We start from the raw sequence: 18171 nt of genomic DNA, 5'->3' as shown, positions 1-18171 counted from the left end.
ATTGAATATAATATAATATTGGGTATATCATGTGAACGTTCCTTTACCCAAACGATCGTTTATTTAATTAATTAAAAAATAAATATGATGTTTTAATTTTTTTCTTTTTTTTTTTCTTTAAATTCATTCTTCATTTTATTCGTTAAATCGAACGCATTTATAATATTGTCGACTAATATTTGAATTATTATTTTATCAGTTTAGTAAACTCGAACAGCACAATTTACTCACATATACGTGTATGTATGTATTTATTTTCGACATCGTTTAACCATATCGATTCGTTTGGAATAATAAAGAACGATAAGGTTCTTATATATTCCGTATAGGTATATTCGCTGTGTAATAGCTCTACCTTTTCGCACCTGGATAGTTCACATTAAATTCTTTCTCCGATTGGCTGGATTCTCTTTCTCTCTCTCTCTCTCTCGAAAGAACACAAACGATATTATATTTGCGAACACTCCAACGAACATTATTAATTCTCGTTCGGTCTATCGATTTCTTACATTTCGTACGTTTCATCGTATTACTGATATTATCTTTATGATAAGAGAAGTATCATGTGATTCTTTTGATAATCATTTCAAAGAAAAGTCTTCTTTTATATATATATATATATATATATATATATATATATATATATATGTATTATTAATAATTAGTATAAATGATATTGAAAGTATCAATGTTATGAAATAGCGTTCAAGAAATGAAGAACGTATCCTGCGCGCGCGCGTGTGTGTGTGTGCGTGCATAACGATGCATAAATATCTTTATTTTATTTGTTTTTATTTATTTATTTACTTATTTGTTTATTTCTTTTCTTTTGTTTTTTTTTTTGAAAGTCGTAACTCAAATTTTACGTTTAAATTTATAGCCAAGGAACGTGTTTCGCATATATTTTTTCTTCTTTGTTTTTTCACGACGCGTGATCGTAGCGATTAAGAAGACGTAGAGTCGGAAGGGGAAAGAGGTCGACGATCGTCCGAACGCATATAATTAGTGCAACGAGCGTGCCTAGCGAAGACTAATTTCGCCATCGTGTCCATCAGCTTCACCGGTCTTTCAAACTGCCTGTTCCAAACTGCCAACGAAATAATCAACGAGTTATTTGTCAATATGATTCTTCAAATTAATCTATTAGACGTGACAAAAATATAACAAGAATTTTTAATACATATATACATAGGTATATAATGATTTAGATATTAGAAACGTTATATAGTCTTAACCAAAGATACGTAATGCTTTTAGATTATGTTTAATTAATTTTAAGTTTATTAATATTTAGTCGATCGTTGAAAAATTTAAAGGTGATCGATATTAGATTTATTAGACATGACAGGAATTTGAAATACATATAGTTATATATATATATATAGGTATATTATAATGACATAGGATATTTATTGTACGTATTGAAAATGATATACAGTTCTAGCCAAAAATTTCATCTAATTCAAGAATATTTTCAGATGATAATTAATTAATTTCAAATTTGTTAGAATTAATTGACATTGAGGAATTTTGATGGGCGATCGAAATTAGATTTATTAAACGTGAACAAGAACTTGAAATAGACGTTATCATGATATAAAATATTTATTTTAGATATTAAAAAAGATATAAAATCTTAGTTTAAAGATTTCATTCGATAGAAAATGATTTTACATTTTTATGATTAAATTGATTTTATGTTTATTATAATTAAGCTCGGAACTCGATAGTATAATTGAAATTAGAATTTATTTAAACTATAGTTAAGACGATATATGTATATGTATATATATATATATATATATAAAATTTTTGAAGATCTAGAGGACGCGCAGCTGTTCAAAAAGCATTCGTTCTATGTGGAACATAATTTTTCTCAGCATCTTCCATGGTCCCAGATGCTACTGTACGCTGGCAAATGGAACCAGCCAATCGACACCCTCGCAAGCTTAGAAATAATTCAGGAACGATAAGAGCTCGTGGTAGCAGTTACTGTTAACGTTCCTTCTTCTTCTTCTTCTTCTTCTTCTTCTTCTCTTCATCTTTTTAAATATTTCATCGAAGATGAGAGTAAGGAAGAATATACACCGTAAATCTGTCTCGATCGAAAAGATAACACGAAATTGATGAATATCGTTTATTCACTCGCCTTAGAACGTTATTTTTCTCTCTCTTTTTTTGTACCTTGTTTCTTTTTTCTTTTTTTTTTTCTTTTCTTTCTTTAAATATACCTATATTTTAAATAAATTAATTAAATAAGATTACGAACAACCAAAGATTATGGATGAATGAATTTTAATTAAACAAAAAAAAAAAGATCAGAAACGAATATTTAAAAATGTATTTCTAATACTTATCTCTCTCTCTCTCTCTCTCTCTCTCTCTCTCTATAATAGAAATTTAAATCATACGTGAAATTCTAGGATTCAAAGTGTAAAATAAAAAACCTTCCATTTGGCTAGGCCCTATCTTTGTAGGCAGTTTTATATTTAATATTTCCGCAAATTAACTAGTCTTTTCAATTCATCGTCGGAACGCGAAGAAAAATTATTACAAAATTTCTTTCGGTACGGTAGAATAATGATGGGAATTTGTGAAAAATTAAAAATACATTGATTAAGAATTTTATGTTTAATAAAAAAACAATATATATATATATATATATATATATGTATATACGTATATATATTTTTTCTCTTTTTCCTTTCTCTCTTTCTCTCTCTCTCTATATATATGTATAAATATATATGAATATATATATTTATTTACTATACATATGTTTATATGTGATATGTTATAGAAGGTGCGTACGCGTGTGTGCAGTCGTTAGGGCCAGTTGCTTGCTGAGAGTAGCTCGAGGGCAAGAGGGAATGACATTTCGGCGCGTTGCACACGCACGTTTTCGTACGTTCGCACCTGCTATTATTTTTGCCGCGTGCTCTCGAGAGTCCCGCTTTACGACGAGAGCTTAACGCGAAGGAGAAGGAGGAGGATGAGGAGGAGGAAGAGAGGAGGAGGATCGATAAGCCAAACTCCTGACCACTTGGGAATCGCCAGTATGACGATGATCGTTAGATTCAACTTTTACGATGTATTATCGCAAGTACGTTATAATCGATGATGAAATAGGATTTTTTTCTTTTCCTTTTTATTATTATTATTATTACTATTATTATTATTATTATTATTATTATTGTTATTATTATTATTATTATTTGCCCGAGCGTCCTGAACGTTCTCTTTCTTCTTTTCTTTTTTTCGCCTTTTTCTCTTTCTCCCTTCCATTATTTTCTTTTCTTTTCTAATCGTTGATAGTAAAATATCAATACGATAAAATATTAATTCTATTGGTAATTGGATCAATGGGAATAATTATTGTATGAAAATCATAACGTGAACATCGTCAATTAAATTCTATTCGAGCGGTTATCAAAGATATTGCGTTTCTCATTCTATACGATCATGTTAGTTTCCCGTTGCGAACGTTAAATACTTGTTTCTGAATTTTAATCGAGCTTGGAAACGCGTTCAAAACGCGGTAGGAACGTGTGGCCACAACGCGCGATTTGGTCACTTAGTCGAGCCGCGAAACGGATTCAATCGGCCGATTTTCATGCGGACGACAGAACGGAATTACGTGGGAACGTTAATCCGCTATTCTGACGGGACTCCGAGTTCGTGGTAAATATCTATCCATGTATGTATGTATGTAGATATATATATATATAGATATATATGTATTCGGATACATACACACACATACACAAATACATACGGCGTAGTTACGTGTTGCCAAAACAAGAAGCTTTTTCCAATCCCGGTGAAATGATTGTTTGGATTCAATGCGCAGTGGCATCTAACAGGTGCCAGTTTTTTTTGTGACTTCCGAATAAGCTGTCAGTATGTAAAGCCCGATTGAAATTTTCTCTTGACGAAGAAGAAATCGTCGTTCGACCCTCATTCTCTCTTTCTCTCTCTCTCTCTCTCTCTCTCTCTCTCTCTCTCTCTCTCTCTCTCTTTTGGATTTATATCATCGAACGTCGATGTAAAGTATAACGAGCAACAATTTCACACGTAACCAAATATCTTCAAATTTATCATCATTCGTGTATGTACATATCTATTTGATTATAAAAATTATTTGATTTTGATCGAAGAAATTGTTTCTCTTTATTATTCATTACTCGATGAACAAAAACAAACACAAAAAAGAAGAAAGAAAAAAGAAGAGAAACAAAAAGGAAAAGAGGAAAAATAGGAAAATCGGAGGAATGGGCGGGGAGGGGGGCGAGGGGAGGGGAGGACACTGTAGAAAGAAACGTAGTAAGCGAGCTAGGTATTATTGGTCAACGGAGATGTTTAATCACCGCACTTGAGTAAAGTAATTACAATCAGACACCCTTGTACTGTGCCACGCGAGACGCGAAGGTGCTCAAGGGATAAAGAGGGGAGTGTGAAGGGAAAGAGGAGAGGAGGAGGAGGAGGAGGAGGAAGGGAGGGGTGGGAGAGGGATGAACGGAGTGATGAGAAAGAGGTTTTGCGGTGGAGACGAGAATAGAGGAGACAACGTTGACTGGAGTCGGGTGCCAAGAGGGTCCCTCGGAATAACGCGGTCTATGATTAGCCGGAGGTGACCAGACCGAGAGCTCAGTCTAACCAACCACCTACGGCCACTACAAACCGACGACATTCTACTATGTTAGAGAGAGAGAGAGAGAGAGTATGAGACAAAGATAGATAGATGGATAGAGAGCTAGACTTGGTCCAAGAGGAGACCCTTTCAATTAATTACCTGCCGTCGCGTTAGTTAACTCGAGATTCATCGTGATCCTCGTCAAGAAGAACCCGGTAGTTACACGAAATTCAGGCAGGCTCGATGTGATTACAACGTGAGTTTACTTGAGCGTAGTTACAGGATATATATATATACGTACGTATTTATGTATGTATGTATGTAGATAGGTAGGATGGTTGGTAGGTATTCTCTCTCTTGGATTTCAATGAAAAGAGAAAATGAAGAATGAAAAGAGAAAAAAAGAGAGAGAGAGAGAGAGAGAGATGTAATTCATTGACATGTATACAATAAACATTCGTCAACATCCTCGTTCACTACGACGAATTATTTACTAAAGATATAGGTACTTGAAAGTTGAATCTATTTAATGTTTATATTTTTTCATTCTTTTCCTTGTTTCATTTAATCTGCATTAATCGTATCATATATGATTGTTATTATTGACTCTCGTTAATTAAATAAAATAAGTATTGTCTAATGCACACGAGATGAATTTGAATCCCTCGATTGAACGGCAATAAAGTCGTCGTCGTGGTATTATTATTAGCGTAAAATGGCACGGCTTAACAGGTAATTTAAATCCCATCGAGAAATAAAGGGTACGAACGCGAGAACATATTTATGTATGTTGTTATGTATGCATGTATGTATGTCGTACGTACGTACGTATGTACGTACGTATGTATGTATGTAACGTAGATATATATACGTAGTACCTACCTACGTGCGATCAGATTACTCGGCGAAGCGAGGTTGTATTTGCATAAGTCAGCTTGTCAGTCAGACTGCGTGGCAACTGCACGACCCCCCCGTGCCCTCTCTTGCCCCTGAATCAACCCCGTGTAAGGCAGAACTTGGCTCAACGTGCTCGGGAAACGCCGTGACCACTCGAATATATATATATATATATATATATATATATATATATATATATATATATATATATGTATATACATATAATTCTTTCTCTTTCTCTCACACATACTTCCTTCAAAGACCGAAATTACTCTTTCTCTTCCTCTCTCTTTCTTTCTTTGTAGCCTTCTCGAGTTTGTAGCAACATCTCTAAGGAAAATTAAACTCGAAGGCAAAGGTGCCAGGCAAGCTCTTCTTCGAAAGCGTCGATCGTATTCATTCACGAAGAAATTGTTCCGAAGGATCTGAGCTCGCGGGGACACCCGGTGTGAGCTCGCCGAGAGAGATTCGTGATCGTGTTTCGTGAATAAGAGAGAGAGAGAGAGAGAGAGAGAGAGAGAGAAACGAAATATATGATTTGTTTTACCGAAGAATTAAGCGCCTGTAAATATGAAGATAAATTTCACGAAATATGGACCCTTTCACCCTCTACCCGCTCCTGTCACAATTTCAATTTTGATTATCTTAAATATTGTTAGATAAATTTACGATTAAGTGTGCCTGTGTTTTAACTTGAAAAAGAAAGAAAGAAAGAAAACAAAGATTAGAGTATACGTAGATATAAAATATAGTATGAAATAAGTATCGGAGAAGGAGAAAGAATATACGAAAAGCGTATGAAACTAGGCTCGATTAATCATACTTTCGCGGGGAATTACCCTTCTCTAAGCGAGTGCCGTTCGTCAGGTCGAAGGGCAGTCCTCCGTTCTATGCTCTACCTTCGTGTTCGATTACATCACTTACACGCGAGCCCTCGGCAGACACGTAAATTACGTAAGTCCGTTCTTACGAATGTACGTGAACTATAAGAGATTACGATATTCTTTGATTGGAGTACTCCATTTCTCTCTCTCTCTCTCTCTTTCTTTCTATCGCTTTATAAAAACAAATCTATGTAAAAAAAAGTTTCATTTGTTAATGTATCGATATATCAAAGTTTTCATTCGATGTACGAATCACTCTTGAATTATAAATATTAAAAAAGAAAATATTTTAATAATAGATCAAATATCTTTCTTAAGATTCGATGATAATTTTTAGAATCATAAGTGAAATTAAACTTTGCGATAGTTTACGATATTAAATATAATTTTTCTTTTTCTTGTGAAAAATAATAATATAATGGTATTTGAAATCGTTAGGCCGATCTTCAGAAAGTAACAGAAGTACAGAGACCACTTCCGTTGATTACGTCAATGTGGTAGTAGATAGAAAGGGAGTTAGAGAAAGGGAGCGACGTTTTACTCCCGACGTTGAGCGAATGAGAAAGAGAGAGAGAGAGAGAGTGAAAGAGAAAGAGAGAAGAAAAGTTAGGGTGTATAGTAGCGAACATGCGAGTGCCAACACGCCACTCGTAAAAGTGCAACTGCTTTTGGCCCAGACCGATATCACGAATTGTAGACGATTCGTCCAATGGGAAGGTTCAGTGACGATGTTATTCGTGTATATAAAGGTGACAAATATACGAGTTGGTTCATTTCTTTTACGAGCATCAATAGTAATACTACACACGAATTGTATGATTACACATACATATGTATTTATATGCATCTAATGTTTCTTTATTATTATCTATCATCATGAAATGAAGTTATTTGAATTTTTCTTTTTTTCCTTTTATTTCTTCCTTTCTTTTACCATGTTATAGAAAAAAAAAAGAATAAAAAAAAAATATATATATATATATATATATGTGTACTTATAAGAGAAATCTTTTGATATTTAATAAATACATATCTAAGCGTGATAGAGAAACGATGACGAATATTTTCTAAAAAGCAAAGTTGAGAGAGATTTCTAAGAGTTTTCTAACATACGGTAAAGAAGAAAAGAAAAAAGAGAAAAGAAAAAAAAAATACGATGGAGACATAGATCATAAAACTAAGGATAAGAGAGTCGGAGTGATAGAGAAAAGAGAGAGGGCGGTATGGAGGAGGGTGAGAGTGGGAGGTAAGGAAAAGGAAAAAAAGTCATGAAAGAAACTAGCCGGTTAATAAACGCCAACGCGAAAGACCACTATTCTATTCCTCCGACGTAGATCTTCTCGAAGATTTCTATGCTGTTTGTACACGAAATGGACAACATATGTAACGGCTGTTCACGACTGACCGATCATGGTGTATATCGAGAAACTTTGAAGACAGACAGACAGACAGAGAGAGAGAGAGAGAGAGAGAGAAAAGAGAATGAGAGATAGATAGATAGAGAGAGAGAGAGAGAGAGAGAGAGAGACAGGTAGAGGAAAAGAGAAAGATAGAAGAGAGAAAAAGGAAGTTTGGATGAAAGAAGAGAGAATATTTGCCGAGCCATCCAACTCGTCGTTCGTTTCACCGTCCGCACGATCGCCACGGCCGACAAGGCTCAATCATGTTCCCTCTCTCCTCTTTTCTGGATCCATTCTCCTCGTCTTTCTTGTCTCTCCCCTTCTCCCTCATCGTTCTCTTCTTCACGACAAGCACGGCAAATACTCTTGGCATCCGAACGCCTCGAGGAAATACCTGGTATCCGAATGGGATCGATGATCCCTTGCACTCGCGAACATACTTCTCCGTGAGATTCGGCATGATTTCGTTCGTTCAAGGTCGAAGAGTTCCTCCTTACTTAAATTCGATACGATTCTCAACTTTCCATAAAATCTTCTCCTTTCTTTTTTCTTTTTTTTTTTTGTTTTATTTTTCTTTTATATCCATCTTATATCAAAATATATCGTTTGGAAAGTGAACATTTTGTGATCTTTATTTTTAAGAAATATTGATTATAAATGAGCCATTAGATAAAATATTGTGTATTGGCATATATATATATATATATATATATATATATATATATATATATATATATATATATATTTACAACCACGTCTATTCCATCGTGCTTTAGTAAAGTATTCTTAGCGATTACTAGCTGTGATCGTTCCTTTTTTCTTGTTTTTTTCTCTCTTTTTATATATATAGTGACGTCTATACCAAGAGGATTTCATTTCCTGGCTTCTCGAGTTAAAGTCTTAGGTGTATCGTCATACTTACTGGTGAGAAGGGTGAGTGGAGAGAAGGAGGAGGGTGATAGGAGTAGTATTAAAGATTGAGTGAGAAATATATATATATATATATATATATATATATATATATATACATAGATAGATAGATAGACAGATAGAAAGAGATAGAAAGAGGGCAGATATGTCCAAGAAAAAGGCTACCTCGAGCTCTATGACACCAATAACAAAAATCATAAACACTCGGACGCTTGATTAAGTCCCTTTTCGCAGAGGATACTTCGAAGGTAGTTTCGAGCGGCCGAGATGAAGATCGTATCACAGCCGAACGACGAGAATCTTCTCAGTTCCATTCCGGCTAATACTCTTGGGAGACATGGCTATGATGTACGTGAACGTGTGTCACTAAGAAAGAGAGAGAGAGAGAGAGAGTACAAGCTATCACGAATTTATGCTACTTCGATTGCTATCTCTAATTACATACGCGATTACAAATTTATTTTATTTAAGTACATTCATCGATAAATATTATTTTGAAAAAAAGTTCATATTTCGAAATAAGATCTATCTTACGGCGAATCACTTTTAATTATTTTTTTCTTTTTCTCTTTTGTTTTTTTCTTTTTTTTTTTTTTACTTTTAATTTATATAAATTAATTGTTAGACAAATAATAATATAATTTTATTTTGATTAATATAACATAAATTTGTATTTGTTAATGATAATAATGATAATATTTAATTTAATTATTATCATTAGATAAATAATAATAGAGTTGTTTTTCGAGTACTTAAATAAGTTTCAAATGGACCCAACTAATATCTTAGAAAGGATATTACTAAGAACGCGTACTCGATCGGCCTACCGAGAAATTCACCCTCTCGTATAATGTCGTTCCACCGAATACGTGCTCGTACGCTCGAGTGTCTACTTGTCTCGAAAAAGATGAAGAACTCGTCGAGAAGAGGCTACAACGCGGAAACAACGGCATGCATTGTCGTATAGTCGAACGCATACATTAACTTACAGGGTGTTTCATAAAGAGTTTAATTAAAGCGCTTTGAACAGTTTGTCAGGATACCATGTAGTAAGTAAAGCTTTTTTTTCTCTCTCTCTTTCTCTCTCGCTTTCTTTTTTCTTCACTATGTATACATATTAGTGAAACATCCGATTGATTTGTCAAAGATTATATTTGTCCTATTGATAGATATTCTTTAGCAGCAAAAAAAGAACAACTGATAGTCTTCGTTTTCTTGCTTCTAAATAAAAAAAAAAAAAAAAAAAAAAAAGAAAACAAGTAAAAAAAGATCGTAAGTTTTATTCGTAAGAGATTGTAGGACGATGGATGGGGGTTTAAGGGAAAAGAAAATAAAATCAAAGATGAAGGAAAAAGAGAGAAAGAAATAATAATAGAAAAAGATTCACCCAGTATATATATATATATATATATATATATATATATATATATGCATCTCTTTCTCTTTCCTTTTTTTTTTCTCTTTTCTTTTTATGGACAGGCGGTTTCCGTCCAAGCTTCTCACGTCGACATGTCGAGCTAGAACTTTGTCGAGCGTGACGACTAGTCGTTGTCGTCTTTGTCCTTCCGATCTTGGCAAAGTACTTGGAAATATTTGCGACACCCCGTACATACATGCTACTCTCTATCTCTTGTACACGCATCGGCACTATAAGTGCACCAACGAAGGTACTACAACCACCATCACCATCACCACCACCATCATCATCGGGCCCCATCTCGCTATTGCAGTCATCATACGCTAATAAACGCATGCGCATAACGAATGCAACGTTACGGTACCGCGTGTCGAGGATAATTAGATCGGTCGAAAGAATGATACGGAATTACGCGCTGCCCGATGGCATGAGGTAGATAAGAAACTACGAACGGCAAAGAATTTTCATGCAAGACGTATTTAAAGTTTGTGTTATATTCTTTGTATGTATACGTATATATATATATATGTATGTATATCTCGTAGAAAAATCGTTAGATTGTTTCCTTTTGTATTTTCTTCTAATAACGTTCGAAATAGTTTCTAAGAGTCCAATGATTATAAATTAAAATATATAATTAAAGAAAGATTTATCGATCGCTCAAATATTATCGTTTAAATTGGAGACATTCGATTAGTCCGATCAATTTATAATATATATAGAATATGACGGTAAGAGAAGATGTATTATGTTTTAAATGCAGATACATACATATGTAAGTAAAAAGTATAAATTTAAGTATATACAATTTGATTTAATATTAAAATTAAATTCTTTCTTGTTAAATTAAATACGATTTGATATAAACCTTAGGAACATTTATTAATGAAATAGAGAGAAAGTGAGTGATAGAGAGAGAGAGAGAGAGAATGAGAGAGTTCCTAGACTACTTTGGTGTACACGTTGCTTTTTATCTCGAAAAAGGGCCTCCCCTTTAAAAGGACCTCGTTATCTTATAACGACCATGAGCATGCCGGTCTTTGCCTTCAGGAATAGCCACGTAGTGACAGTTATAGTCTTCGTTTCGAGTGCCGCACGTCTCGGCTACTCCAAATGGATAGAAGCAGACTAGAAAGAAAGGATCCTTACTAAGTCTCTCTTTCTCTCTCTTTTTTTTTTTCGTTCTTTCTTTCTTTCTTTTATCAACACTCGATCTTTCGGTAAAGCAGACGAAAAGCAGACCCTATGAAATTTTAATACTGGTAGCTTGATGTGTCTTTCTGATACTTAAAAGAAAAAAGTTACACGGTGTTACAGTATTATAGAAATATGTCGTTTTCTTTGAATTAAGTCAAGTGGCGGTAGGGTTGGGAGGACGAGGGATGGGGAGGGGTAGGGGGAAATCTCTTGCTCGAGTGTTTTTTATAATGTAAACATTATATACCGAAAAACCCATGTTTCTTTGTATATCTATATGTGAGTGTATATATATATTTTTTTCTCTTCATTATTATTATTTTTTTTTTTTTTTAAGTATTCTTTACATACTTTTTTTTTTTTTGATAGAAAAATTTCTTAATCGTAGGTATATCTTAGATAAAAACATCTTAACGAGACCATACTTTTAGTACATATGTAAACATATGTTATAACGATCGAGAAAATTCGATATAACTTTTATGAAACGACCTGTATTGTGAATGTAATAACTAAAACTTGCCGTACGAATATTATTATACTTATTTATGAAGAAGAGAGCGTTGGTAAAACGAAAAGTATCGTGGAACTCGATTTCGTTCGATAAAAATCGCGAGTAGTTACTTGCTTACTTATTTATTCGCTTACTTACTTATATATATATATATATATATATATATATATATATATATATATATATATATATGTATATATATATACACACGTATTAAGAGAGAAAGAAAGAGACAGAGATAGAACAAACGTACCACCTTCAATAACGAGCATAAAAGATCTTATCGTCGTGAGATTGCGTTTCGATCGTTCACGTTTGGTGAAAGATCGGAACGGTCACGGCTCGGCGAGGAGACGAACGATATAGATCGAAAGAGATCGGACAAAAATGAAGGTATATATAAACGACGTGTTCATTTTCACGACGATTTTTCCGCTGGAGTGAACGCGGATGTGCGACTTCGCATCGCGCTCGTTTGCATACGGAGCAATAAATAATGAGTGGAACGGAATACAAATAGAAAGACGTTGGTGGGTATAATAATAGTGGTATTAGTATTAGTAATAGTAGTAGAAGTATTACAGTAGTATAGTAGCAGTAGTAGTATTAAGGCTTGGTCGCTGGAGTGGCGCCATGTACGCGCAAGCAAATGCGTGTGTAACGTGAATGCATGCATTTCTTTGGCTCTTTATCTTTGTATAGGTGTATATGCGTGCGTGCGTGTTTTATCTCTCTCTCTTTCTCTCTCTGTATGTATGTAATGTATGTATATGCGTGCGTGTTTGTTTGTTTGTTTGTTTGTATGTGTGTGTGTGTGCGTGTGTAACAGACTACAAAGCGATCTCACAATGCTGGGAGCCAGCAACGATATACACCTCCGAGAGTTTCCGTTCAAATAGAGCTCTGCGTATACCGAGTTCGTTCTCAAGGTGCAGGTGTCAACTCTCCTCTCTCTGCTTCCGGACGAGATTTGTGCCACGACGAACGGACACACCTGCGTTCCTTCTTTCGTTCATATTATCTTGCTCTTTCTCTCTCTCTCTCTATATATATATATATAGAGTATAGTATATAGTATATAGTAGAGTAAGTATATGTAAATTATTGAATGCAATATAGGGTTTATATAAATAATAGATTATAGCATGTACTATCATAGGTTCATTAATAATACGACTTATAAGTTAGAAATTTAGAAATACTTCGGAAATAGTTTCGAAAGCTAATGATACAAAACTGTGAATAGATTATTATTATCGATTATAACGAGGCAAAATCATAAGACTATGAGCTTATTATAAGAAACATAGGGCGGACTTTTCGTCGTAGTCCATCGTCGACGAGAGCACGACAAAGAAAAACGACAATTAGTTGTGTCTTAACGAGCTTCGCTATGTGAAGTACCCACGCGCGTGTAAACTTAAAGAGAAGAAGAAAGATACGTAGAGAGAGAGGGAGAGAGAGAGAGAGAGAGAGAGAGAGAGAGAGAAGTAAAGTGGAAGATAGGAACGTCGCTTGAACGAAAAATGTTATTAATAAAATTGATGCCAAGCCGAGTGTCGGGCAACGTCGTTAGCCAAATAATAATCAATGTCTGAGCCTTACTCTGTAACACTCGACGACGACGACGACGACGACGACGACGTAATTAACGAGCTAGATAGAAAGAGAGAGAGAGAGAGAAAAAGGAAAGAGAAAGAGAGGATAAGACTTAACGCGATAAACGACATTAGATATACAGGTTCTTCCGTTAATGAAAAAACGTGTTTTATTAATTACAAAAAATCAGCTTTGTATAACAAACATTTATTCGTTAAATTAATGAATAGCAAAATATTAGAAACAATACATGATTATTGACATATATGTATACACACACATATATATATATATATATATATAACTTGTGGTGAATGAGTTTAATACAGACTCGATAGTCAAGAAGTAGTATTTCTCGTCGTTCGAGCTTAGGGTCCGAGAGTAGTCAGCAAGGCTTTTATGAACCTGTCGTAATATTCCTGGTGGACAATTGCTGACAGGACTAACGAAAGTACAGCTACAAAGAGACTATAGTGTCAATAGCATCGTCGAGAGTTAAACGTTACTGTAGTCCTTTTACCCTCGGTCAAATGAGAATGTTAGAAAGGAGGGAGAGAGAGAGAGAGAAAGAGAGAGACAGACAGACAGATAGAGGATTCGGCGTGATCACTGATCTAGCTTTTACGATTCATAACTCTATCAATGGGTAAGGAGGGAGTAAGACAAAGAATGTATATGGGCTAGTAGATAGACCCCAGGCATAAAACGTTTATTTATATGTTCTACGAAGTGCTCTGAAACATCTACCCTACAGAATTTATTTATTACATTAGCTATGTTAGTATCAGTGAGTCGGATGTAAAGTGTATATATATATATATATATATATATATATAAGTAGTCACCGTCACCGTGTTATTACATTTTATTTGCATCAACTCGTAGAATGTAAAAAAAGAAAAGAAAGAAAAAGAAATAATAGAGAAAAGAAAAAACAAGTAGATAGGCATTATGTTCCGATTGAAATATGTTTCAATAGAAATACTCGATCGTGTTTCTTTGTAAAGAAAAAAAAAAAAATAAGAAAAAGAAAAAAAAATAGCGCGATACGTTAGACTAAATCGATTTGAGTATGAATTTCATCAAGACGAATTATATTTCATTGTTAGTGTAATTGAATGAAAGAAATATTTACATTGGAACCTTGGCTTATTACATATTCTTATTACATATTCTTTTTCCTTTTTCTATCTTCTTTCTTTTCTCCTCTTCGAAGCTTTTTTCACCTCTCTTTTTTTTGTTTTCTTTTTTTTTTTTTATTATTATTCTCCTCGAGACGATAGATCCAAACGAGGACGTAGGTTTCGATCGTAACGCGGCTAATATGGCGTTGTATCTCCGTTGGTTGTATACATATGCGCGTTGTAGATTACGCATTACGCAATGAAATCTAGTTGTCCGGCCAATGGATCCGCATCCTCTCTTGTCAGATGAGCAGATCCACGTATACCGAACGATGCTTACGAGAGCGTGATTCGATGTAACCGGGCTCTCTCTCTCTCTCTCTCTCTCTCTCTCTCTCTCTCTCTCCTCCGTTTGTCACCGACGGCTCTCTCCTCCGTCGGCCTAACGATGTCCACTTAACGCTAATAATTATTTTCATTGGGGTCCCCGTGTACACGGGACTTCACTCCCCCATCTCTACGGAGCCAACTTCCTGCAGGAACGGATATAAAAATAGAGAGCCGTGTACAACATGTACATTCTAGCATTAACTTTGCGATAACAGTCGTGTTATTTCAATTTGTTCTTCATGCAACAAGCCAACCATTTGGGTATTAGAATCGAAAAGAATTGATTTTATTGAAGGAGATCTCTTGTTTCTTTTTTCTTTTTTCATTTTGTTTTCTCTTTCATTTTATTTTGTTTTCTTTTCTTTGTTCACATCTATATACTCTCGCACCTCTAAATTTATACAATTCATCAACATTTTGTTTAAGTATCACGAATGAGAATGTAACTTTGATTATTGTATTAAGGGATCGTTGACGTCTCAATGTGCGAGAGATGATTTTTAATTTATCTGTCTTTTCTTCTTTCCACTTTTTTCCCTCTCTCTTTTCTTTTTTTTTCTTCTTCCTTTTTTTCTCTTTTTTTTTTTTTGCTTTTTTAATCATCCTTTGGATCGCTCGATTCCATCATTTTACTTCTTCTTTTACTTTTTCTTCTTCTTCCTTCTTCTTCACTTTTTCTTCTTTTTCCCTCTCTCTCTCTCTCTCTCTCTCTCGTTTACGTCAAAAGAGAAATTGTTTTATATTAGCGTCGCTACGTAACACGTCACTCTTGTCGTATCTAATACAAACACGTTTGATACGTAAAAATAAACGATACTTTCGTGGTAACGTTTAGATTACATCGTTCCTGGTGTTTTAGATCCGTGGCAAAACTTCGACATCGATCGAGAATGTTTAGAGAAAAAGGAACTCGAGAGACTCGAAAAAGTGCTTTCCCGCTTTAGATTTATAAACGATGGCGGGAACGAGCTCGTGTGAACTTCCCACCTCGTTCTTTCGAACATTTCTTTCGACGCGGATATGTAGTTCGAGTAAACTTTTAAATAGAGAAACAAAAAAATGTTTTTCGAAGTTTTATCTTCTTTACATACATACATGCATATCTATCTATCTATCTATCTATCTATCTATCTATATATATATATATTTTTTTTTTCTTTCCAAAGTATATTTAAACTCCGTATATTTAAGAATTCACATATGTACATACAATGTACATACTTGCGTTCAAGTAATTTTCTTTGAAATAAAGTAAACGAATGTTTGGACTTTCGTTTGATGGTGTTAGTGTTAATTTTGATAGTCGCTCTGTACCCCTATGAGTAAGAGAGAGAGAGAGAGAGAGAGAGAGAGAGAGCAATAAAACGCCCTTCGTCTCGTCGGCACGTCCAGGGCGTGAGCCAGGGCCATAAAACTTAGAAACAATTGTCTTTTATCGTTTTGTTGCTATTTAATTTTCTCCTGGATTGGACAGCGAGGACCAATCGGGACAGTTATTTAAGACACCTCCGGACAGGGCTACGTCCTAAATAATTTACGAGGATACATCGACCTTTCTATTCTCACTTTGTCCTTTGTTACTTTCATTTACTATGAAAGACCGCTTTTAGATTTGTGGTCAATGTCATTTTTCTAATACAATATTATTTAGTATTACTTATAGATATATTTGATCATTTCTATATACATATAGTTTTTTTTCTTTTTTTTAGATATTTTCATATCATTTAATTATTAATTAACTTTTATTACTTTTCACTCTTTATTTTCACTTTTGTTTGTTGTTTATCTTTCATTAGATTTTAAAATGATTCTTCCTTTTCTCTCTCTCTCTCTCTCTCTCTCTTAAAGTTCTTCAGATAAAAAATTTCAGTGGCACGTCGTTTGGTGTGTAGGTGCTTCTCAAAAATTTTGATTGCCAGCCTCATAAAACTCGCCAAGATTTACGCTGATCATCTCGCTTAGTAGAATCGGAGGCAACAAAAAGATCGAAGGCGGGGTTGCGTCTCTCTGAGAGTTTTTCGATAAAAAAGGCAAGGAAGATGTAATTGGGGTGAGGTGGACGGACTCTCTTGATGAAGAGGACGTTGCAACTTGTTTCTCTCTCTCTCTCTCTATCTCTATCTCAATCTATCTATCTCTCTCTCTCTCTCTCTCTCTCTCTTCATTGTTCTTTTCTTTCTTCACTCATCGTTTTGCACTTTTTCTCAAAGTTCTCTTTCTCTTTCTTTCATTCTGTTCCTCGCAAGAGAAGCAAGTCTCTCTATCATCGTGGCCATGGCAATAAGAGAGGGCTTACGGTTCCCGCCATATATTGTGGCCACATTTTTATTTTGACACTAATAGCCACGTGGTATCGGCTACGAGCATGACTCGAGTCCGTCCGATCGTGCTAATCCCGCCCCGATATTGCTCGAATAAATCCTCGAGAAAGAGAAAAAGAGAGAGAGAGAGAGAGAGGGAGAAAGAAAGAGAGAGAAAGACAGGACCAAAGTAGAAACTAACAGAGAAAGAAAGAAAGATAAATAAATTGGAAAGAGACAGAGAAAAGAAGTGTATTTCTTTCTCTCTGTCTTTCTCATATATTGAAAAAATCGTTTATCAATTCAGATTGTCTACTTTTAACAATATTTTTATGAAATGTAAAAGTAAAAGAAGGAGGGGGGGGGAAAGAAAAGGCAAAAAGAAAAAGAAAATACTTGACAAATAATTATCGGATAAAATGGATAAATTGATCATACACACTCATATTTATCATCATCTATTAATCATTATACACTGAATAAAGTTAGGTAAATTTTATTTATCCGACCAATACTAATTGCCTCTTATATTTTTGTTTTTCAGGTAGGTACCGGATCGGACTTAAGTGAGTTGAGTAAATGGACCCCGACGTTTTGAGAGCAATAATCGACCAAATCTGTGAGATTTTTTTTATCAACATCATAGCGTAGTTTTATTTTATTCTTTTTTCGATGCATTACTTTTACCGCCGTTTTTTTTCTCTCTCCTTTTTTTTCTTTTTTCTTTCTTTATTTTTTTTTTTTTTTTTTCTGATCTATCCTTAAATCCGAGCGAAAGTAGTCGATTCTCGAGTTAAGTATTGTAGATATTGTCGAGCAAAAAGAAAAGAAAAAAAAGAAAAAAAAGAAAAAAAAAAGAAAACAAGGTGAACGAACTTTGTTA

The 18171-nt window shown here is 34.5% G+C and overlaps 1 protein-coding gene across 10 annotated transcripts in view; it reads left to right on the top strand.

The window, feature by feature from the left end:
* LOC124430110 (dachshund homolog 2) overlaps positions 1-18171 on the top strand; it is a 224017-nt gene that overhangs the window by 53289 nt on the left and 152557 nt on the right. For 4 of the 10 annotated variants that reach the window (XM_046976236.1, XM_046976237.1, XM_046976238.1 and 1 more), the window contains exon 2: positions 17837-17854. The exons of the other annotated variants lie outside the window; for them this stretch is intronic. In XM_046976236.1, coding sequence (XP_046832192.1) covers positions 17837-17854 — 18 coding nt within the window. The remainder of the gene's footprint in view (positions 1-17836; positions 17855-18171) is intronic. 10 annotated transcript variants of the gene reach the window in all.

The sequence above is a fragment of the Vespa crabro genome, chromosome 17 (genome assembly GCF_910589235.1).
Source record: "Vespa crabro chromosome 17, iyVesCrab1.2, whole genome shotgun sequence".
In the NCBI taxonomy this organism is placed as follows: domain Eukaryota; kingdom Metazoa; phylum Arthropoda; class Insecta; order Hymenoptera; family Vespidae; genus Vespa; species Vespa crabro.
The sequence above is the reverse complement of the archived record's forward strand: the minus strand, read 5'-3'. Positions and strand labels throughout refer to the sequence as shown.